Here is a 23719-nt window from a genome sequence, read left to right as displayed (position 1 = left end):
CCAATTGTTCACCCCATCTATACCCCTCATAATTTAATAGGCTTCTATCAGGTCACCCCTCAGTCTCTGCCTTTCCAGGGAGAACAAATTCAAAGCTGCTGAGTATTTCCACATTTTGTGTTAATATCACCAGACATCAAGTGGACATCTGGAACATGCTCTGAATCACCCCACTAGGGGAATCCATACGATCAGATGAGTCTGTCTTCATTAAATAGACACTGGGCAGTGCTGGAGATCCGCCCAGTTATAGTTACATCTAGGATGAGTAACGCAGTTAACTTGTAACCTAAGGGGTGGCACAGTGGTTAGCACTGCTGCCACACACTGCCAGGGACCCAGGTTCGATTCCCCCTTTGGGTCACTGTCTGTGTGGATGTTGCACATTCTCCCTGTGTGTGTGTGTGGGTTTCCTCCCACACTCCAAAGATGTGCAGATTAGGTGGATTGGCCATGTTAAATTGCCCCTTAGTGTCAGGGGAACTAGCTGGGGTAAATGCATGGGGTTATGGGGATTGGGCCTGGGTGGGATTGTGGCTGGTGCCGAATCGATGGGCTAAATGGCCTCCTCCTACACTGTAGGATTCTACAGTTCTATGAATATGCCTAGCAATGGAATATAGTTCTTGGGCAAAATTCTCTGGCCTCCCAGCCGTGTGTTTCCCGCCAGGAGGTGGCGTGTGTTTGCTAGCGGTGGGATTCTCTGGTCCTGCCTGACTTCCCACTGATATCGCCCCATGCTGGCAGGAAACCCATGGGTGGGGGTTCGATGCCAGCAGGACTCCCGCTGCATGAACGACCATTGAATTCCAGTCACTGCTTCTGTGGTATAAAGGTCTGGTGTACGCAGGGTTAGTGTGGGACTGAGGACAGTACCACTGACACAAAGATAAAAGAAAGCACATGACCCAGAGTCAGGGTCACTGGGGTGTTGGCAGAGATGCGTTAAGACTTGGATACAGAGATAGCTCCAAGCCTGATCGCTTCATTGTAGTTACAAATAAATTTAATGAAGAGGTGGACAGATTTTTAATTAGTAAAGGTTTGAAGTGCTATGGAGAACGGGCAGATAAATGGAATTGAGACCAAGACTGGATCAACCATATTGAATGGCGATGCAGGCTCGAGGAGCTGAGTTGCCTACTCCTGCTCTTAGTTATTATGATTCTCATGATATTACGTACGTAACTGCAAGTAGTTAATAAACACTTGCTGCTAACATGCAGGAGGCCGTGAAGGCTTTCTTAACAGACAAGCTATGGAATTTTCCCTCAGGAATCGTAGTGGGCGGGACACGGATCACGCAAAGATCCGTTGACCCTCGGGCAGGATTTTCCAGTCTTGGGGCAAGCACGGCCAAAAAAAGTCCCACCCATGTTCTGTTAAACGAGGATGTTTAGTGAAAATGACTGACAACCTACGGTGCCTCGCAGTGGAATAGAGATCTTACACTCACGAGTAGGACTGTAACATAACCTAATCACTGTGTCTTAATTTAAGCATTCCAGCAGCAATCCCCACAATCAAAAAATCATATGACAAAACCTCCAGCAAGAGGTTCACTAGCAAAAGAACATCTATAAAAGAAGATGTAATCAAAACTGCTGCATGGCAGGGGCAACAGTCTTCATTTGACTGCATCAATATTTCAGCTTTTATTTCCCCTCAGAACTTACTCAGCATAGTTGAAGTCAATCTATATCCTAAATTATTAATGCCAACCAACTGAAATCATGGCAACTTGACGGAATGCTGAACATAAAAAAAAAATTACATTTACAAAAACATACCAAGCACAATTTTGTCAGACCTATTCGATTTTCAAGTGGATCATTTGATTGGCGATGCCGGGAGTTGACTCTCAGCCAAGGAACTCATCAAAACCTAGTCAAGCACAAAACTTCACTGGACGCAATAGTTGGTGGACCTTTTACGCATACATATGCACACATTATATTTGGCTCTCTTACTGTGTTTCCTCAGTTGGGACACATTACATTCCATTTGTTATAAAGCAAAGGTTGACTTCCCCCCATCTAAGGACTAACACCAAAACACCCAAAGAGGAATACCTCGCCCTATAATCTGTAAAGCGTGTGTGTGAAGTAGTGCAGCCTGCTCTTCAGCACCCCCCAGTGATTAAATACAAAATTAATTCCTGACACACACTCTCAAATCAACACGTAACAGTTTATTTATCTAAGCAACAGTGAGCAAATTAACTAAATTATTAACAAACCCAATAAATCCCTTCTATTAACTATTTCTGAATCAAACAAGATTCTAATGGTATGCTGTTCTAATAAATACAATTCCCATTCATAAACAAAAATAAATTTAGTCACTCTCTAAATTACAACCATGTTTTGTGCCTTCTGGAATATTCTGGGCTTTCTCCGCTAATTTTTCTGCCTGGAACTTCATTCTTCCTTCGTACTTTTGCTATCTAGATGGTGCTTTCTCTAAGATATAGATGAAGCTATGAGAGCCAGTAATTCTCTTTCTCAAGAGACAGTTGAGAGCTGAGAGCTGTTAACTCTGGCTGGTGGCAGTTGCTCTCGCCCCTTTGTCCCACTGCCCCCTTCTTTTATACCTATGATGACATATCAATATTTCCCACAACAGGATGGGTTCTAGGTTATCAAAACCATCAGATTTAAATTTAATAGGTTTTTGGCATCCAAGTGCCTGATTCAAATTGATTGGCCAAATTCAAAAGCCAAATTCAAAATGGACAATTTTTTTAAAACTCAGTCGGTTGGTGCTCACTGTTCCCCCTCTCTATTCTAGGCCATTGCTGAGATGGGTGGAAGTCAACCTCTGCTTTATAACAAATGGAATGGAATGTGTCCCAATTGAGGAAACACTGTAGGAGAGCCAAATATAATGTATGCATATGTATATCTTGGTATTTCAATACAAATGTTTCAGTCTGGGCTCTCTGTGTACTTGCATTTTAGATTTCTAAGCATTGAAAAAGCATCACCTTTTAATGGAACCATGCAATGCTTTCTCCCTCCTGAAGCATTTTACAATTTTATAAACACCAAATTCTAACTTCCTACCTCCCAGTCTACAATCTCTCTACCCAACTTCCCACACATTCCATTAGTACCCATCTTTACTCGCAGAATCCTATAGCACAGAAAGAGCCCATTCAGCCCATTGGCCTTGCGTATGTCAACGCTCCGACAAAACTGATCAATCATTCCTAATTCCTTTCTCTTTCCCGCTTCTCTGCAATTTTATTCCCCCTCCCCCCCTTCAAGTACATATCCAATTCCCTTTTGAAAGTTGCTATTGACAGGGTGGATGTGGGAAGGATGTTTCCTCATGTGGAAGAATCTAAAATGAGGGTGTCATTCTAGATTTAAGACACTGATGAGGAGAAATGTTTTCATTCCAGAGGGTTGTGAGTCGATGGAACTCTGTTTCTGCTTCCCTTACGAGGAAGAGAGCCTTTAATTACTTTTAAGGCAGATCTAAATAGATATTTGATTAACAAGGGGGTGAAAGGCTATCGGGGTGGGGGGTGAGATGGTGTGGTTACTTGGGGTTGAGATCACAATCAGATCAGCCATGATCTTACTGAATAGCGGAGCATGATCAAAGTTGTTGAGTGAGTATGTTGGCCTTCATAATGAAAGGATTCAAGTAGAGCAGCAGGGATGTCTTATATAAGGTCTTGGTGAGGCCACACCAGGAATATTATGTGTGGCTTTGGTCTCCTTATCTGAGGAAGAATGTTCTTGCTCCAGCAGGAGTGCAGTGAAGGTTTACCAGACTGATTCCTGGGATGGCAGGACTGATGTGTAAGGAGAGATTGAGTAGGTTAGAATTATATTTGCTGGAGCTCAGTGGAATGAGTGGGGAGATCTCATAGAAAACTATAAAATTCTAATAGGACTAGACATGGGTGGATGCAAGGGGCATGTTCCCAATGGTGGGGATGTCCAGAACCAGGGGTCACAGTCTGAGGGCACAGGGTGGATGGTTTAGGACAGAGATGAGGGGAAATTTCTTCACCTAGAGAGTGGTCAGCCTGTGGAATTCGGTACCACAGAAAGGGGTTGAGGCCAAAAGATTAAATGCTTTCAAGAAGCAGTTAGGTATAACTCTTGGGGCGAAGGAGATCAAAGGATATGGGGGAAGGCGGGATCAGGCCATTAAGCCGGATGACCAGCCATGATCATAATGAATGGTGGAGAAGGCTTCAAGGTCTGAATGGCCTCCTCCTGCTCCTATTTTCTGTGTTTCCATGAGTGGCCTAATCCACATGGTCTTTATCTCCTCCCACTTTCCTTCCAGGCAGCGCATTCCAGCTCAGAATGTCATGCTGCATGAACATAGAAACATAGAAGATAGGAGCAGGAGGCAGCCATTTGGCCCTTTGAGACTGCTTCGCCATTCATTACAATCATAGTTGATCATCCAACTCAATAGCCTAGTCCTGCTCTTTCCCCATGAAGAAATTCTCATCTCTCTTCTGGTTCTCTTCTCAATTTCCTTAAACACTTGTGACCATTTCACAGAATCCTACAGTGCAGAAGAGGCCCTCTGGCCCATTGAGTCTGTACCGATGCATGAAATGTCCTGACCCGCCCACTTAATCCTACTTTCCAGCACTTGGCCCATAGCCTTGAAATGTTATGGCATGCCAAGTATTCATCTAGATACTTTTTATTGGCTGTGAGGCATCCACCACCCTCCCAGGCAGTACATTCCAGACATTCTTCCTGGTGCCATGAGAATTCCATTTAGCCTGGCAAATAAAATTGCACAGTATTATGATCTTCGTAGGCTCTGAGAAACCACACAGCCAAATTTACCACACTACCCCCAGTGAGGAAGCCAATGGACAAAATTTCACCTTTTTATAACTTTTACTTTTAACAATCAATCCAAAATCAGCATCACTTGAGCATGAAGTAACAATCAGATCACAGTCAACATAAACTATTGCACTTTAGATGCATCAAGGGTAAACCTATCAGATTTATTGTCATTGTAAATGGCAGTGTGTTATAGAACATAGAACATAGAACATAGAACATTACAGCGCGGAACAGGCCCTTCGGCCCACAATGTTGCGCCGACCAGTCTTATTTTTTAAAAAAAAAACATTGACCCACTAATCTAAACCACTCCTTTTTCGTCCATAAACCTATCCACCAATCTCTTAAACGCCCCCAAACTAGGCGCATTTACAACTGCAGCAGGCAGGGCATTCCAATCCCTCACCACCCTCTGGGTAAAGAACCTGCCCCTGACATCCGTCCTATAACTACCCCCCCTTAATTTAAAGCCATGCCCCCTCGTGCTAGATTTCTCCATCCGAGGAAACAGGCTATCACCATCCACCCTATCTAAACCTCTAATCATCTTATATGTTTCTATAAGATCCCCTCTTAGCCGCCTTCTTTCCAGTGAAAACAACCCCAAATCCCTCAGTCTCTCCTCATAGGACCTCCTATGGCTATGATGAGGCGATCTGGGCCAACTTGGCTTCTGGGAGGGCTCAACTAACCAACCACACTTCAACCCCCACCCCCCCCAATATTATTATTCAGCCCATGGTCATCGTCAGATTGGCCCCACTTCTCCAGGACGTCCTCAGCTCTGCTCATCACAGTCTTGATGGCATGGATCCACCAGAATGACCTTTACCCGAAACATTAGTGACTACCCTGTGTACTGTAGGGCCAGTTCTGGTCACTCAATTCCTTTAAAATACCTGAAAACAGTGGCAACAATTCTGGCCGGGATTTTGCCAGCCAAAAGTCTCAAACACCGTTTGGAGGACCGGCTGGAAACCGTTAGTTCCGTGGTGGATGCCTGACTGTTTCAAATGCCCCTCGGGAATTTAACTGGCCACCGTTTGCTCTTCCTGGTGACTGAGGACTCAAATGGTGCAAATCTTGGCAGCCAACAACTGCTGGCCAATCATTAAGGAGCCTGACTGACTGCTGGGTGGCCAGGAATCTCCAGTCCGCCTCTTCCAACCTCTGGTTTAATTTTGCCACAACCGGGAGAATGAAATGGAACCTCTCCTATAATTAAGATTTACCAGATAGATTCCTAGGATGGCAGGTCTGTCTTCTGAGCAGAAACATAGTTGGTTAGTATTATATTAATTGGAATTTAGAAGAACGTACATTTTCCCCATGTCTAGGTGGGTTTCCTCCTGATGCTCCAGTTTCCTCCCACAACCTGAAAGACGTGCTGTTAGATGCATAAGCCATGCTAAATTCTCCCTCAGTTAATCTGAACAGGTGCCGGAGTATGTTCAAAGGTACTCACTAGTGTCACAACTAGGCTTACATTAACACTGCTATGAAGTTACTGTGAAAATCCCCTAGTTGCCACATTCCGGCGCCGATTCAGGTTCAGAGGGAGAATTTAGCATGGCCTACGCATCTAACAGCATATCTTTCAGATTGTGGGAGGAAACTGGAGTATCCAGAGGAAACCCACGCAGACATGGGGAAATGTACGAGAGCTGTAAGACAACAGCGCTAACCACAGTGCCACCGTGTCGCCCCCCTCATAGAAATTTACAAAATTCGAACAGAATTAGACAGGCCAGATTCAGAAAGAATGTTCCCAATGGTGGCGGACTCCAGAACTAGGGGTCATAGTTTAAGGATAAAGGGTAAACCTCTTAGGATGGATACAGGGAAAAGTTTCTTCACCCAGTAAGTGGTCAGCCTGTAGAATTCACTACCACAGAAAGCAGTTGAGGCCAAAACATTGTATGTTTTAAAGAAGAAATTAAATAAAGCTCTTGAGTTAAAGGGATAAGGGGAGAAGGCAGGATTATGATGATCAAAGTGAATGGCGGAGCAGGCTTGAAGGGCTGAATGGCCTACTTCTGCTTCTATATTCTATGTTTTAATGGTTACTGCTGTTATGGGCTGGATTAGACGCAGCTCTTGCTTTGACCTCGTCTCACCCGAAGATTCTGTCATCATGTTTAATTTTTGCGACTGTGCCATAACTACCTCCCTCTCTCTTGAGCCCGGTCATGTAAACCAGTTTTTATGCCATACGCTGGGGACATGGAATTGAGGGCGCCTTCACCCGCTTGAAAGCCAGAGAAGTGTAAGGGACGGCAAGTGCTGAAAACGCCCCCCCATCAGCACAAGGAACGAAGCCCCATTGTCACGTCTTTGCTCTTGGGTTAATATGCCAGGCACAGGTACCTCTCCACTGGAGATACCACTGGAGGTCCACAGTAAAGTCCACTCACCTGCCCCTGTCACCTGTAGCTCACCTGTTCACACCGCCTCTGAACACAATGGTGTCGGACAAATCACAATGAGTAGCGGGAATAATTGATTAGTGTTTTCAATGAAGTGGTACAGGGACAACAGAAACCAAGACCAAAGTTTTACACTCCCTCCCCCCAAACCCCTTCACTCCCCGCCTCCCCCCATACCCAGTAGGTTCGTGGGCAGTGGGAGGGGGCAGCACAAAATTACAGGGACGGAATTACCTCTGGACTCCTGTCCGCCCTGAATTCGCAGCGATTTAATGGGGGGATGGGCAAGGCCTTGGACGGGAAGCCTATCCATGCCCCAGCTGAGGCCATTCAAGTGCCATTTGCCACCCAACCTCAATTTCTTTGGCTGGCAGGTGGATTGAAGCTCTGCAGGGGGAAATCCCCTCTGCAATGGGTAAACTGAGATCTTCAGCAGGAAGGGTAGGGTTGGGGGCTTCCTGTTAAGCCTGGTGACCTCCAGACCTCCCTTTGTCTCTCAGGCCTATCCTGTAAGACCCTCTCGCTGCCCCCCCGCCTCCCCCCTACCAGGCCTCCATCTCTTAAACTTACTCAGATCTCTGTTTCCCAGGTCTTAGCCTCAGGCAGCTTTGCGCAATTCCTCTTCTGGCCACTGCAGGGGCCAGAGAGCAAAGCAGACCTGGCTGCCACCTCTCCAAGGCAGGATTCTCTTCCAACAGAGGGGCATAAAGTCCCTTAATGCCAATCAATGCTCGTTAGAGTTTAAATTTGCAGTGGGCCAGCCAGAGTGGACAGGAATGTGTGGCAGCCATCTTAAAAACTCAAAGAACAGAGAACAAAGAAAACTACAGCACAGGAACAGGCCCTTTGGCCCTCCAAGTCTGCACCGACCACGCTGCTTGCCTGAACTAAAACCCTCTGCCCTTCTGGGGACCATATCCCTCTATTCCCATCCTATTCATGTATTTATCAAGACGCCTCTTAAAAGTCATTATTGTATCCGCTTCCATTACTTCCCCGTCAGCGAGTTCCAGGCACCCACTACCCTCTGTGTAAAAAACTTGCCTCGTGCATCTTCTTTAAACATTGCTCCTTGCACTTTAAACCTGTGCCTCCTAGTAATTGACTCTTCTGCCCTGCGAAAAAGCTTCTGACTATCCACTTTGTCCATGCCCCTCATAATCTTGTAGACCACCATGCCTAGTCATGAACATAAATTCCAAATTCCACATCAAATTAACTCTTAATTTGTCAACAAGTTTTTGCATTGCTGAAATTATTTTGGAATTCAAGTATAGATACTTGACGTTAACAGTCTAATTATTTCATGTTACCAATAATGTCTCCAAGTTCATTCCTGGGTCTTGGGCATTGCTGACTGGTCAGCATTTGTTGCCCATCTCTTGTTGCTCTTGAACTGAGTAGCTTGCTAGGCCAGTTTAGAAGGAAGCTGAGAGTCACCAACATTGCTGTGGGTCTGGAGTCACATATAGACTAGTAAGAAGTCTCACAACACTGGGTTCAAGTCCAACAGGTTTATTTGAAATCAAGAGCTTCCAGAGCTTCATCAGGTGAAGGAGCAGTGTTCCAAAAGCTTGTAATTCCAAATAAACTTATTGTCCTTTTACCTGGTGTTGTGAGTCTTATTACTGCGCCCACCCTAGTCCAACGCTGGCATCTCCACATCGCATATGAACCAGACTAGATAAGGATGGCAGATTTCTTTCCTTAAAGGACATGAGTGAATCAGATGGGTTTTTCCGACAATCGACAATTGGTTCCATGGTCATCAGTAGATTCTTAATTCCAGATTTTTTTTTATTGAATTCAAATTCCATCACCTACCCTGGCAGGATTTGAACCGGGTCCCCAGAACATTAGCTGAATTAATATCACATTTGTAATTGCTTCCAGTGTTTTTAACCTTTCAAATAAAAGCCATCAGAAAAGTGACCATCTCGCAAAGGGCATTTACTTTCTCTTTAGGAAGCATGTTTAAGTTTTGTCCCAGTCTTGATCTGATTTAGACGAAAAGGGATAGCTGGTACAAAAGCTGCTTTAAGCAGAGGTGAGTATGTTCTAGATGTGCTTTATTGCTGTTTGTGATTCTTAGAAGAATTGAGTTTGAGATCATCCGCGTGCAGAGTGGACGCTTTGAGCCAATTGTTAAAAAAACACCACTTATTGTTTTTCTTTGCAGCTTTAGGTGTTTCTAAATTGCCCTGATTAGAAGCAACAGTCTTTGACTCACGTCTATTGTAAACTTGCATTTTCATTCTCTTCACAACAGAAGTATCTGGCAGACATTATTTAGTTGAGGGAGTGAGCAGTAATACAGAGGGGCTGCTGGTTCCATAGGGGAGGAGGGAGGAAGGACATCCAAAGCTAGAGCCCTCTGGGTAGTGAAAGAAAAGAAACAGAAAAACAGACTTAGAACATAGAACATAACAGCACAGTACAAGCCCTTCGGCCCTCAATGTTGTGCCGAGCTATGTCCAATAAATGTGAAATAAGAGGAACTAAGGGAGAGTATGAACACAGAAACACATGAGAATAGATTAGTGGCTAACAAGGACAGCACAGTGGTTAACACTGCTGCCTTACAGCGCCAGGGACACAGGTTCAATTCTAACCTTGTTGACTGTCTTTGTGGAGTTTGCACATTCTCCCCTTTTCTGTGTGGGTTTCCTATGGGTGTTCTGGCTCCGTCCCAGAGTCCAAAGATGTGCAGGTTAAGTTAATTGGTCACGCTAAATTGCCCCTTAGTGTCAGGGGAATTAGCAGGGTAAATATGTGGAGTTACAGGGATAGGGCCTGGGTGGGTTTGTTGTCAGTGAAGGCTCGATGGGCTGAATGGCCTTCTTCTGCGCTGTAGGGATTCTATTCGAACATAACAAAAAAAAATCGAAAAGTCTTTTTGGGACCAGCTTGGGATGACTGGTACACAAGTGGTGGCGAACCGCTGCAGTACATCTGCTGAAGGCACACCCACAGCAGACTAACCAGACAACAACCTGATGCAAAAACAGAAAATGTTGGAAAACCTCAACAGGTCTGACAGCATCTGTGGAGAAAGAGTAGAGCCAATGTTTCAAATCTAGACAACCCTTCTTCAGAGCCTTCATTAGAAAATCCCTCCACGCCCGAGATCAACCTAGTGAACCTTCTCTGAACTGGCTCCAATAGCAGGATATCTTTCCTTAAGAAAAAAAGAAAAGGCAGCACGTTGGCAACCAGCCTCCCAACCATTGACTCTGTCTACACTTCCCACTACCTTGGAAAAGCAGCCAGCATAAGTAAGGGCCCCACGCACCTCGAACATTCTCTCTTCCACCTTCGCCTGTCGGAAAAAAGATACAGAAGTCTGAGGTCACGTACCAATTGACTGAAGAATGGTTTCTTCCCTGCTGCCATCAGACTTTAAATGGACCTACCTTGCATTAAGTTGATCTTTTTCTACATCCTACCTATGACTGTAACACTACATTCTGCACGATCTTCTTTCATTCTCTGTGAATGGTGTGCTTTGTCTGTTTAGCGCACAAGAAACACTACTTTTCACTGTATACTAATACATGTGACAATAATAAACCAAATCAAAACAATGGTTAGCACTGCTGTCTCACAGCTTCAGGACCCCGGATTTGACTCTGATTGTGTAGAGTTTGAATGCTCTCCCTGTGACAGCATCGGTTTCGTCTGGGTGCTCCAGCTTTTTCCCACACCCCAAAGATGTGCAGGTCAGGTGGATTAGCCATGCTAAATTGTCCCCGAGTGTCCAGGGATGTGTGGGTGAGGCGCATGAGCAATGGCAAGTACGCAGTGTATGGGGATAAAGTGGGTTGGTGGGCCAGGATAAGATAATCTTCCGGACAATCGGTGCAGACTTGATGGGCTAAATGGCCTCCTCCTGCACTGTGTGGATTCTATAGAAAGGGAACCAAAACTGTTCAGAGTTTTCCAGATGTGGTCTAACTAGTACCTTGTATAGATTTAGCATGACTTCCTTATTCTCTTTGAAATAAAGGTCAACATTCCATTAGCCATCCCCAATACCCAATGAATGTGTACTAGCTTTTTGTGGTTTCTGTACGAGGAACCCCAAATCCCTCTGCGCTGCAGTTTTCTGCAGTCTTTCTCCACTAGAATAATACTCAGCTCCTTTATTCTTCCCACCAAAAGACATAACTTCACATTTTCCATCTGCCAAGTTTTTGCTGACTCACTTAATCTGGATCTTTGTGCCATCCTCACAATTTACCTTCCCACCTATTTTCATGTCATCTGCAAACTTGGCAACAGTAAAATAACTTCCCTCATTCAAATCTCTAATATATTATAAATAATCATGGCCCCAATAATCCACTCAATACAGGGCGCCATCCTGAAAATGCCCCTCTTATTCCAGTTCTCTATGCATGCTAATGTACTACTCCCAACACCATGGGATTTTGTGTGGTACCTTATCAAATGCTGTTTCAAAATCCAAATATATTACATCCACTGACTCCCCTTTATCTATCCTGCCATATCCTTTTGCTTTGTAAGCCTACATGTTCTCTCTCCTGAACCACCACCTTTGCCCCCGCTATTGAGTTTAAAGCCTTCTCTATTTCCCTAGTTGCATGGCTTCCAAGAATGCTGGTCAGAATGGTTCAGAGGTCGGCCATTCCAATGGTGTAGCCTCTATTTTCCCCAGTACCGACTCCAATATCCAACACACTGAAACCACTTCTTCCACATCAGTCTTTATGCTACGAATTCAGGTCTCTAATTTTATGTATGCTGTGCCAATATGCACACGGCTCAGGTAATCCAGAGATAATAATCTTGAAAGTTCTGTCATTGAATTTAGTGCATAACCCCTCAAACTCTATGCAGAACCTCTTTCCTCATTTTACCTATGTCATTGGTACTGACAGGAACCACAACAACAAGGTCTTTTTCCTTCCATTACAAGTTCTGATTAGAGCAGATGTCTTGAACCAGGCAGGCAGCACAACAGGGAACAGTGTTAAGCCCCCTCATTATACAGTTCTCTACCATCACTACATTGTTATGTACTTCCCCCACTCGAGTGGCTTCCTGTACTAAGTACTATGGTCAGTCAGCTCATCTACCCCCATTCTCATCCAATCAAGCTGGAAGAACCTCAAACCTGTTGGACAATTGCAGAGGCTGACATTCCTGCAGTCCTGTGCTCTGTGTACCCTTTCCTGCCTCAGCTGCAGTCACACTCTCCTGTCCCTGACACTTTCCAAACCTCGCAACAACGACAGGTTAAGTCCAACAAGTTTATTTGAAATCGCGAGCTTTCAGAGCGCTGCTCCTTCATCAGGTAAGTGGAGAGGTAGGTTCATAAACACAGCATCGGCAAAGACACAATTGCAAGATAGTTACGGATTAAAATGTGAAGAATGGTTGGGCTCCCGAGTCTTTAAAAGTAATCAAGTCTTTACATGTACAAACAGTGCAGAGACAAGTAATCACAGGTTAAAGGGGTATGAATTGTCTCAAGCCAGGACAGTTAGTAGGACTTTGCAAACCCAGACAGTATGGTGGAGGTTACAAGTAGTGTGACATGAACCCGGCTCAGAAGATTCTATCCTATGGGGTATGACCGCCTCCTAAACAAAGCGTCAGGTAACTTTCTCCTTCCTTGATGTGTTGCACTGTCTGCAGTTCAGTATCCAGCTCAATGGCTTTGAGCTGAAGGTCCTTAAGCTGTGGACATTTACTGCAAATGTGCTTGCCCTGGATAACCAGGAACGCCCACATGCTGCAACGTTGACACGTCACCTGTCCTGCCAGCCTTAACGTGTTTTGGCTAATTAATTATTTATTTATGGTGCTTTTTATACATTGTCAAGTTACAAAAGAAAAGTTCCTGTATGATTTTAAACCTTAGGAATGGAATAAACCTTAAAACGCTGACTGGATATTCACCAGATACACATCAAATAGCTAGCTACTCCTGCAGCAGGGCAAGGCTATTTTCTGAAGAATAAAAATGTTAGAAAGCAAAAGAGCACCTCTTTCCTGTCTGAATTCCCACTTCGATTTTGATTTATTACTGTCACGTGTACTAACATACAGTGAAAAGTATTGTTTCTTGTGCACTATATAGACAAAACATACTGTTTGTAGAGAAGGAAATGAGAGGCTGCAGAATGTAGTGTTACAGTCATAGGTAGGATGTAGAGAAAGGTCAACTTAATGCAAGGTAAGTCCATTCAAAAGTCTGACAGCAGGAGGGAAGAAGCTGTTCTTGAGTCGGTTGGTATGTGACCTCAGACTTTTGTATTTTTTCCCAACGGAAGAAGGTGGGAGAGAGAATGTCTCCAGGTGTGTGGGGTCCTTAATTATGCTGGTTGGTTTGCTGAGAAAGCGGGAAGTGTAAACAGTCAATGGATGGGAGGCTGGTTTGCTTGATGGATGGGCTACATTTACAACTTTTTGTAGTTCCTTGCAGTCTTGGGCAGAGAAGGAGCCATACCAAACTGTGGTACAACCAGAAAGAATGCTTTCTATGGTGAGAGTTGTAGCTGACATGCCAAATTTGTTCCAAGTTCCTAAATGTCCTCACTTGGACTCACTCAGGATGAGGCCTCTCCCACTTCCCGTGCACCACTTACTGCAATGGCATTCCCATCACTCAATCCCCCACTATCAACAAAAAGCGTACAAGGGGCCATGGAGTCATATTCAAAGTTTACTTTGGAACAGATGTCATCAAGGTGGTCTTCATGTCACGAAATGTCTTCTGTTTGTGCTATAGGAGGCAACAACCTTAATTTATTTCATTGGAACGGCCTCCTTTTTTATTTTGATAAAATATCAGCAGATGCTCGAAATTGTCAACGTTTTATCAATTACATTGCTAAGGCAAATAGGTGGCACGGTGGCACAGTTGTTCGCACTGCTGCCTCACAGTGATAGGGACTTGGGCTCCATTTCTGACTTGGGTCACTGCCTGTGTGGAGTTTGCATGTTCTCCCCATGTCTGTGTGGGTTTCCTCCGGGTGCTCCGGTTTCCTCCCACAGTCCAAAGATGTGCGGGTTAGGTGGATTGGTCATGCTAAATTGCCCCTTAGTGTCAGGGGTACTAGCTAGGGTAAATGCATGGGGTAATGGGCATAGGGCCTGCATGGGATTGCGGTTGGTGCAGGCTTGATGGGCTGAACGGCCTCCTTCTGCACGTTGGATTCTATGAGGTGATGGATATTTGAACATACATAAACAGAGGTTAGCTGGGACACTGGGTGTAGGTGAGGACTGTTAACACTGAACAAGGTCAATAATCTCTCAGTAAAGAAGGGCTCTGTGTCTTAGTTTTGACTCCAGCAACTAGTATGGATTCTATTAACACAGATTTAAACTTTAATATTTTACATATGGCTTAAGAGCAGTTCAATTACTTACCAAAGCTAAAGTTTACTTCCTGTAGCAGACATGAGTTTTATTGCTTTGGGCAATAAAACCGTGACCTGGCAGACACCTACCTACACTCCAGTCCATCTCCTCCACACTGTCGCCGTACAGGCCGTGCTTGCTTTTTCCTATAAAGTCTGGAGAAGCATAAAGTGCCGTGTGAACGGGTATGAAGGACATAAAGAGCAGGAACGGACGGTCTGAGTTTCTGCGGAGCAAGAACAGACAAAAAAAAACTCATCAGGACGGAGTTGAGGGGGTTGAGCTATGAGGAGAGGCTGAATAAACTAGGCTTGTACTCGTTAGAGTTTAGAAGAATGAGGGGAGATCTCATTGAGACATATAAGATGATGAATGGGATGGATAGGATAGAGGTGGAGAGACTCTTCCCGCTCAGAAAGGACAGTAGGACTAGAGGGCACAGCCTCAAGATAAAGGGGGGGCAGTTTAGAACAGAGTTGAGGAGGAACTTCTTCACTCAAAGGGTGGTGAATCTCTGGAATTCTCTGCCCGTTGAAGTGGTGGAGGCTGCCTCGCTAAATATTTTTAAGATGCGGGTTGATGGGTTTTTGATAAGTGAGGGGATTAAGGGTTATGGGGAGAGGGCGGGAAAGTGGAACTGAGCCACGACAGATCAGCCATGATCTTATTGAATGGCGGGGCAGGCTCGAAGGGCTAGATGGCCTACTCCTGCTCCTATTTCTTATGTTCTTAAAATAAGGGCGTCTTGTGTAAAAACGTATAAATAAATGCTTATTAAGCCAAATTATTTGAGGGGGAGGAGTATGAGTTGGCACATGTCCCACCAATGCATGCTGCCTTGGATTGACTACAAATCAAAAGACAGCCCATCCTGTTTTCAGGTAGGATGCCACCTCCCGACCACCTGTCCCCACCCAACAATTATGAATTTAGTCAGGATTTAGAGAATAGGGCAGAGGCATTTTGGAGAAGTGCACCAGACACACTGCAAGTGACTTTTTAAACAGTTTGCAATTTCGCACCAGACACGATGACCGCATGCATGAAGCAAGCATCCCATTTATGATTTCCCTGGCTCAGTTCTCCCATGGCAATGATGGAAACGCAAGCGTTCTGTACATTACAAATGTATGTAACTAGCCAACAGGTAAGAACTGGTTCATCAAGTCTACTCAACCCTGGAACATCCTGACCAGACACTTGCTATCCTGCCCAAAAATCTCAAGGAAGAGACCAAACAAATAGAAGAGAAAAATCCAAAGTCTATAAAATAAGGGTTCCCAAACTGGGGTCCTCGAGTCCCCAGGGGCCTGTGAAGGGCGTCCAGTGGTCTGTGAAGCTGGCATTTGCCATGTGACTGGCAAAAGCTGGTTCAAACACACAAAGTTTAAAAAGAATTAGAGGAATCAATTGCACCAGAGCAAGAATGTGTGGAGTTTGCACATTCTCCCTGTGTCTGGGTGGGTTTCCTTAGGGGTGCTCTGGTTTACTCCCAACATCCGAAAGACGCGCGGGCCATTTAGCATGGCCAACCCACAATGCTAAGTGTCAGGGGCACTAGCGAGGGTAAATACACAGGGTTATGGGGATAGGGCTTGGATGGGACTGTAGTTTGGTGCAGGCTCTGTGGGCCGAACGGCCTCCTTCCACACTGTAGGGTTCTATGAACTATGAAAAACTTCTTGGAGCACTGAATGCTGATTAGTTCACTTCTTCCCACGACCTGAACCCTCCTCTCCCCCACCACTCCTTTCCTGACTATAGCCAGAAAGACATGTTTACATTTGGTTTCTGGGATTGCATCTATTTCGTGATTAAAAAAAGGCATCAACATTATGAGAATGCTTTGGGTTGGTTCCCTGATTGCACCTGGGAGTTCACCAGAGGTTCAGCAGCTCGAAATGTTTCTGAAACCTTGCCATGGTAGATCTCCTCAGGCAATTGAATCTATTCCAGGAAATAAATACACCTAGTCTATATCCATGTTCATTTTAAATGTGAAGTATTAATTCTATTTGGGAATGGTTTAGATCAAAAGTAGAAGGAAAGTAATCACGGATACCAGTGGAAGGGGGAAATGAAAGGTTCAAACAGAATCATAGAAATCCTACAGTCATAAAATGCCAGACATATCACAGAGTCCCTACAGTGCCATTCAGCCCATCAAGACTGCATCGACAACAATGGCACCCAGGAACCATCCATATAATCCCACATATTTACCCTGCTAATCCCCCTGATACTAAGGGACAATTTAGCACGACCAATCAACCTAACTCGCACATCTTTGGAGTGTGGGAAGAAACCGGAACACCCGGAGGAAACCCACGCAGGCACGGGGAGAACGTGCGAACTCCACACAGGCAACTAGCAAAGCCTGGAATTGAACCTGGAGCCTTCACACTGTGAGGCAGCAGTTCTAACCTCAGTGTCACCACGCCATCCAGAAGAGTCTGCACTGTGCCAACGAAGGGATCTTCATTGAATAACATATCAGACAGGATGGCACAGGGATAGGCAATTCAATTTGAGTGATACTAGGATCGAACCCATGACCTTGGCAGTATTCGCTCCAGGCTCTAACCATCTGAATTAACCAACGCTAAATATGCAAATTATATATTTTAAAATACTGAAACCAATTAGCTACCACTTGAATGAGTTATTCTTTGGCTATAATCTTTCAAGGCGCTTTATTGAGGAGTGTAATAGGAGCAGACAGTACAAACAGATGCAATGTGTTTCAGAACAGAGAAGGGATTGAGCCATTAGAGTCAGAAAATGGTGACAATCTATCCAATAGCATTGGTTCATTGGAACAATTCTTTTCTTTGGCTTTCCAAAGGACTACTGGGGAGTGGCAGGTATATAATTGGCAGTTGATCCACTAGTGGCCACTTTGCACCACAGCTGAAACTGAATCTCTCTCTCTTCTCTTCTAATGCCTTTCCTTTTGGACAGAGGTGTGCAGTGAACTAATTAAACTAAAATTTGTAAGTTTATTTATTAGTGTCACAAGTAGGCTTACATTAACAATGCAATGAAGTTACTGTGAAAGTCCCCTGGTTGCCACAGTCCAGCAGTTTTTCGGGAACACCGAGGGAGAATTTAGCATGGCCAATGCATCTAACCAACGCGTCATTCAGATTGTGGGAGCACATAAGGAAACCCATGCAGACATGGGGAGAATGTGCAGACTCCGCATAGATGGTGACCCAAGCTGGAAATGGAACCCCGGTCCCTGGCGCCGTGAGGCACAAGTGCTAACCACTGTGCCATGGTGCCACCTAATCAGCCAACCTAAGATCCTCTGGTGCTTTTTAATTCATAGTAGTCTAGGAAACTAATAAAAACTGATCTTTTAGCCTTCGAAGAAAAGCTTTAGAAATAAAAAGTGACAGCTATACTAAATTTTCAAAAATTTGTGTAATTGAAAGGAGTGGCAAAGGTTCTGGGCATTTCCTCTTTTGCATGTGTACCAGTACATTTTTATCATATTTGACTTTTAAATAGCTGATGTAGTATTATGCTTAAGCTATACAATTCAATAGTTTGAGTTACAAGGAGAGGCTGGATAGACTGGGGCCTTTTTCTCTGGAGTGTAGGAGGCTGAGGAGTGATCTTATAGAGGTCTATAAAATAATAAGGAGCACAGATCAGCTAGATAGTCAATATCTTTTCCCAAAAGTAGGGGAGTTTAAAACTAGAGGGCGTGGCTTTAAGGTGAGAGATACAAAAATGTCCAGGGGGGAAATTGTTTTCACTGAGAGTGGCGAGTCTCTGGAACAAGTTGCCAGAGGTAGTAGTAGAGGCAGGTACAATTTTGTTTTTTAAAAAAAATTTAGACAGTTACATGGGTATGATGGGTAAAGAGGGACTTGGGCCAAATGCGGAATATGGGCCAAATGGGATTAGGTTAGAAGTAAAAAAAAGCGGCATGGGCAAGTTGGGCCGAAGGGCCTGTTTCCATGCTGTAAACCTCTACGACTCTAATAGTTACATCACCTTACGATGCAGCGGTAGCATCCTAACCTCTGAACCAGAAGTTGTGAGTTTGAATCCCATTGCTAGACTTGGCCACATGGAAGGTATGTTCATAATGTGGACAAGCAGGTTGATTATCAACTTATAAACGCTTCCAATATACCTATGGCTGGTGGCAAGATTGGGCGAATCTCCTTGTCGGCTAGAACTTGCAGACGTCCATGGCAAACCACAACGGTACCTTGCCAAGCCTAACCATTGACCAAAACATGGAAGTCACCAATGTGTGAAGAGAGAGAGAGAGAGTTGGATAACACCGGCAGAACAATCAGCAGTTCTGGGCACTATGCCTTAGGGCTGATATATTGACCTTGGAAGGAGTGCAATGTAAATTCACCTGGACGATACGGGACTGCAAGTTTAAGTCTTTGTTAAACTATAAAGAGAGATTGCACAAAATAAGATTGCATTTCCTAGAATTTTGAAAGGGAGTTATTTCATCAAAGTTTTCAAGATATTAAGGGGAACTAATAATTTCTCTCCATCTACCAGTTTGTTCAGGAGTCAAGCAAGCGGACGCATAGTCTAAAAGTTAGAACCAACCTGTGAAGTTTGCTAATACTCTTTACACAAAAAGTAGTAGAACCCATTCTGGAAATGGCAACTGATGTTAATTTTAAATCTAGGATGTTAAGACTTTTGCCATCAAAAAATCAAGTAATGCTCATGTTACAAATTTTCTAGGCAATGACCATCTTCAAGAAGAGGGAATCCAACCATCTCCCTTTGGTTTCAATGGCCTTACCATTGTTGAATCCCCCATTTCCTATGAGTTATCATTGACCAGAAACTGAACTGGACCAATCATATATACACTGTGGTAACAAGAGCAAGTCAGAGGTAGAGTTCTGGAAAATTCTGCAGCGAATAACTCACCCTGCTGACTCTCCAATGCCTGGCCACCATCTACAAGGCACAAGTCAGGAGTGTGATGCAATACTTTCCATTTGCCTGGATGAGTACAGTTCCGACAACATTCAAGAAGCTTGATACCATCTAGGACAAAGCGGTCCGCTTGTTTGGCAACCCACCCACTACCTTCAACATTCACTCCCTCCATCACCGATACTTAGCGGCAGCAGTGTGTACCATCTACAAGGTGCGCTGCAGTAATCCACAAAGCTTCTTTCAACAACACCTTCTAAATCCACGGCATCTATCAACAAGAAGGACAAAGGCAGCAGGTGCACGGATCAGGAAAAAGGAGAAAAGGATGGTGTTGGGAGAGAAAGGGAGAGAGAGAGAGAGAGAGAGAGAGAAAGAGAACGAGAAACAGAGACACCACATGGATTCAGGTGAGATGTCAAATGGAGGTTTTCACTTGACCACTAAGTGGATAATCTGGTCAGTAACTCATTACCGTAGGCAATTACTGCGCGCAGATTGAAATGCTCTGTTTGCCTACCTTATCATAGTGACTATCACGTCAGGAAAAATATCAACAGCCGCAAAGTGTGTTGCAATGCCATGAAATAAAAGTTTGTTTGTTCTTCGGGAGGGGAGACAGGAGATGAACTCTTCCATGAATAGAAGAAATTCTTCCAGATTACTCTACGACAGCTGCACAACATAGGGACAGAAGACCATTCAGTCCCTTGAGCGTTTTCTATGATACACTGAGAAACTGGATGATCTCTAATGTCACACCATATAGCTCTTTTACCCATATTTTTAAGACACGCTGGTTAGGTGCACTGACCCGAACAGGTGCCAGAGTATAGCCACTAGGGGAATTTCACAGTAATTTCATTGCAATGTTAAACCTTACTTGTGACTAATAAATAAATTTTACTTTAAATATAGTGGATTGTCAGAAGCTTTTTCCCAGTATGGAAGAGTTAGTTATTAGGGGGCATGGGTTTAAAGTGTGAGGAGCAAGGTCTAAAGGAGATGTATGACGCAAGTTTTCTTTTTACACAGGGGTTGGTAATTGCCTGGAACTCACTGCTGGGGAAGATTGTGGAAGCAGATATGATAGTGATTTTTAAGGGGCATCTGGACAAATACATGAATACAATGGCCTTGAAGTGGAGATGCTGGTGTTGGACTGGGGTAGGCATAGTAAGAAATCTCACAACACCAGGTTAAGTTCAACAGGTTTATTTGATAGCACAAACCTTCAGAGCGCTGCCCCTTCCTCTCACCTGATGAAGGGGCAGTGCTCTGAAAGCTCATGCTACCAAATAAACCTGTTGGACTTTAACCTGGTGTTATGAGACTTCTTACTATGAATAGGATGGGAATAGAGGGATACGGTCCCTGGAAGGATATAAGGGGTTTTAGTTCAGATAGGCAGCATGGTTGGTGCAGTCTTGGAGGGCTGAAGGGCCTGTTCCTGTGCTATAATGTTATTTGTTCTTTTCATGGGATATTAACATGCTGGCAAGGCCAGCATTTGTTGCCCAACCCGAACAGCCCTTCAGATGGCAATGGTGAGCCACCTTCTTGGGTCACTCCATTTGGCGTAGGAACACTCATAGCCCAGTTAGGAACTGGAGAATTCTGTGAGTTTTGACTCCATGCCAGTGAGAAAATGACAATACTGTTCCAGGTCAGGATGGCTTGTGGCTTGGAGAGGATCTTGCTTGGAAGGGTAATTGGCCACTGATTGGCCAGCAGCTCTTAGCAGGTAGACATCCACCTCCAGGGCCCTCGATCCTGGGACCCACCCGCCACTGGCCTGACAATGCCTTAAATGGCACTTAATTTGGTGGGGCTTTTCCGAATAGAGCTGATTTGGGACTCTCACTTTATCTCCAGCTGGCAGACGAGACTGCCATTGCCTCCAATGCCTGGAGATAAGATGGTGGCACAGTGGTTAGCACTGCTGCCTCTCAGTGCCAGGGACCCGGGTTCAATTCCAGCCTCGGGTCACTGTCCGTGTGGAGTTTGCACGTTCCCCCCATGACTGCGTGGATTTCCTCCAGGTGCTCTGGATTCCTCTCATAGTCCAAAGATTGATTGCTAAATCGCCTCTTAGCGTCAGGGGGATTAGCAGGATAAATATGTGCGGTTACAGAGATAGGGCCTGGGTGGGATAGCTGTTGGTGCAGGCTCCACGGGCTCAATAGCTTCCTTTTGCACTATGGGGATTCTACGATTTTATGCGTCTCCCCACTGCATCTGAATCTGTTCAAGGGGTAAAACAAGACTCTTAAAGAAAGCACAAGGTGGCCAGATAAGAGTTTCAGCATGTTGAAGCAGTTTGACAGGGTAAATATAGTGATGTTTTCACCCGATAAGGAGGCCAGAACTAGGGTCTGTAAATATACATGAAGGTCACTAATGAATTTGTAGAATGGGAGCGATGGGGGTTTGGATATCGGAGTCGGGGGGGCAGGGGGGAGGTGTACTCTGCAGGGCTAAGACTGTGTCTTTAAAATAAAAAATAGTTATGCTGAAGTTATAAGTGATTGTTTTCCTTCTAGCTCTACCAGGGTAACTATGAGTGTAAAGCTGGCAGAACCATCTGAAGTTAGGGCGGCACGGTGGCACAGTGGTTAGCACAGCTACCTCACAGCGTCAGGAACCCGGGTTCAATTTTGGCTTTGGGTGACTGACTGTGTGAATTTGCATGTTCTCCCCATGTCTGCGTGGGTTTCCTCCGGGTGCTCCCATTTCCTCCCACAGTCTGAAGTACATGCTGGTTAGGTGCACTGGCTGTGTGAAATTGACTTTAGTGTCAAGGGGATAAGCAGGGTAAATATGTGGGGTTACGGGAATACAGACTCAATGGGCCGAATGGCCTCCTTCTGCACTGTAGGGATTCTATGAATATATGAAGTTCACGATTTAAATTGCTTTGTCAGGCGCATCCCTAGGCATCCCGGGGAAGTGAATCTTTCTGGACAATTGCCAGAAACTTCTGAGAGTGATTCCTTTGTGCATTGGGCACCCTCCAAATCTGACACTAGGGGAACCAGGAAATTACATGCTGGCAATTATAAAATATTCAACAGGAATAATCATTCACATTTTTTTTCCCCCAAATGGCTACAACTTATTCACTTAACAGAAAATAAATATTCTCAGCTTCAAGGCCTTGTCTGTCCAATATTACCAAAACTCAACTATCCCGGCTACAATTGGCAAGGGTTAAGAACATACGAACATAAGAAATAGGAGCAGGAGTAGGCCATCTAGCCCTTCGAGCCTGCCCCGCCATTCAATAAGATCATGGCTGATCTGTCGTGGCTCAGTTCCACTTTCCCGCCCTCTCCCCATAACCCTTAATCCCCTCTCTTATCAAAAACCCATCAACCTGCGTCTTAAAAATATTTAGCGAGGCAGCCTCCACCACTTCAACAGGCAGAGAATTCCAGAGATTCACCACCCTTTGAGTGAAGAAGTTCCTCCTCAACTCCGTTCTAAACCGCCCCCCTTTTATCTTGAGGCTGTGCCCCCTAGTCCTACTGTTTTTTTTGAGCGGGAAGAGTCTCTCCACCTCTATCCTATCCATCCCATCAATAATCTTATACGTCTCAATGAGATCTCCCCTCATTCTTCTAAACTCTAACGAGTACAAGCCTAGTTTATTCAGCCTCTCCTCATAGCTCAACCCCCTCAACTCCGGTATCAGCCTAGTAAACCTCCTCTGCACTCCCTCCAAGGCCAAAATATCTTTGCGCAGGTGCGGCGCCCAAAACTGCACACAGTACTCCAGCTGCGGCCTCACCAATGCCCTATACAGCTGCAGCAAGACCTCCCTACTTTTATATTCAATCCCCCTCACTATGAAGGCCAGCATCCCATTTGCCTTCCTGACCACCTGCTGCACCTGCAAGCTGGGTTTTTGCGACTCATGCACAAGGACCCCGAGGTCCCTCTGCACCGTCGCCTGCTGCAGTTTTTCGCCCCGTAAGTAATAGTCCTTCCTACCATTCTTCCTACCAAAGTGGACCACCTCACACTTGCCAACATTAAATTCCATTTGCCATTTCCTGGCCCATTCGCCCAGCCTATCTAGATCCTTCTGCAGACTCTCCACACCCTCCGCACAATTTGCCGTTCCCCCAATCTTGG

General features: G+C 44.8%; 1 protein-coding gene across 2 annotated transcripts in view; it reads right to left on the bottom strand.

The window, feature by feature from the left end:
• The window catches only part of sts (steroid sulfatase (microsomal), isozyme S), an 80130-nt gene that overhangs the window by 30384 nt on the left and 26027 nt on the right, over positions 1 to 23719 (bottom strand). For both annotated transcript variants that reach the window (XM_080197668.1, XM_080197669.1), the window contains exon 6: positions 14743 to 14879. In XM_080197668.1, coding sequence (XP_080053794.1) covers positions 14743 to 14879 — 137 coding nt within the window. The remainder of the gene's footprint in view (positions 1 to 14742; positions 14880 to 23719) is intronic.

Source organism: Carcharhinus amblyrhynchos, chromosome 10 (assembly GCF_965287045.1).
Source record: "Carcharhinus amblyrhynchos chromosome 10, sCarAmb.v2.hapA, whole genome shotgun sequence".
Lineage (NCBI taxonomy): Eukaryota > Metazoa > Chordata > Chondrichthyes > Carcharhiniformes > Carcharhinidae > Carcharhinus > Carcharhinus amblyrhynchos.
Note: the sequence above shows the minus strand (reverse complement) of the source record. Positions and strands in the feature narration are given on the sequence as shown.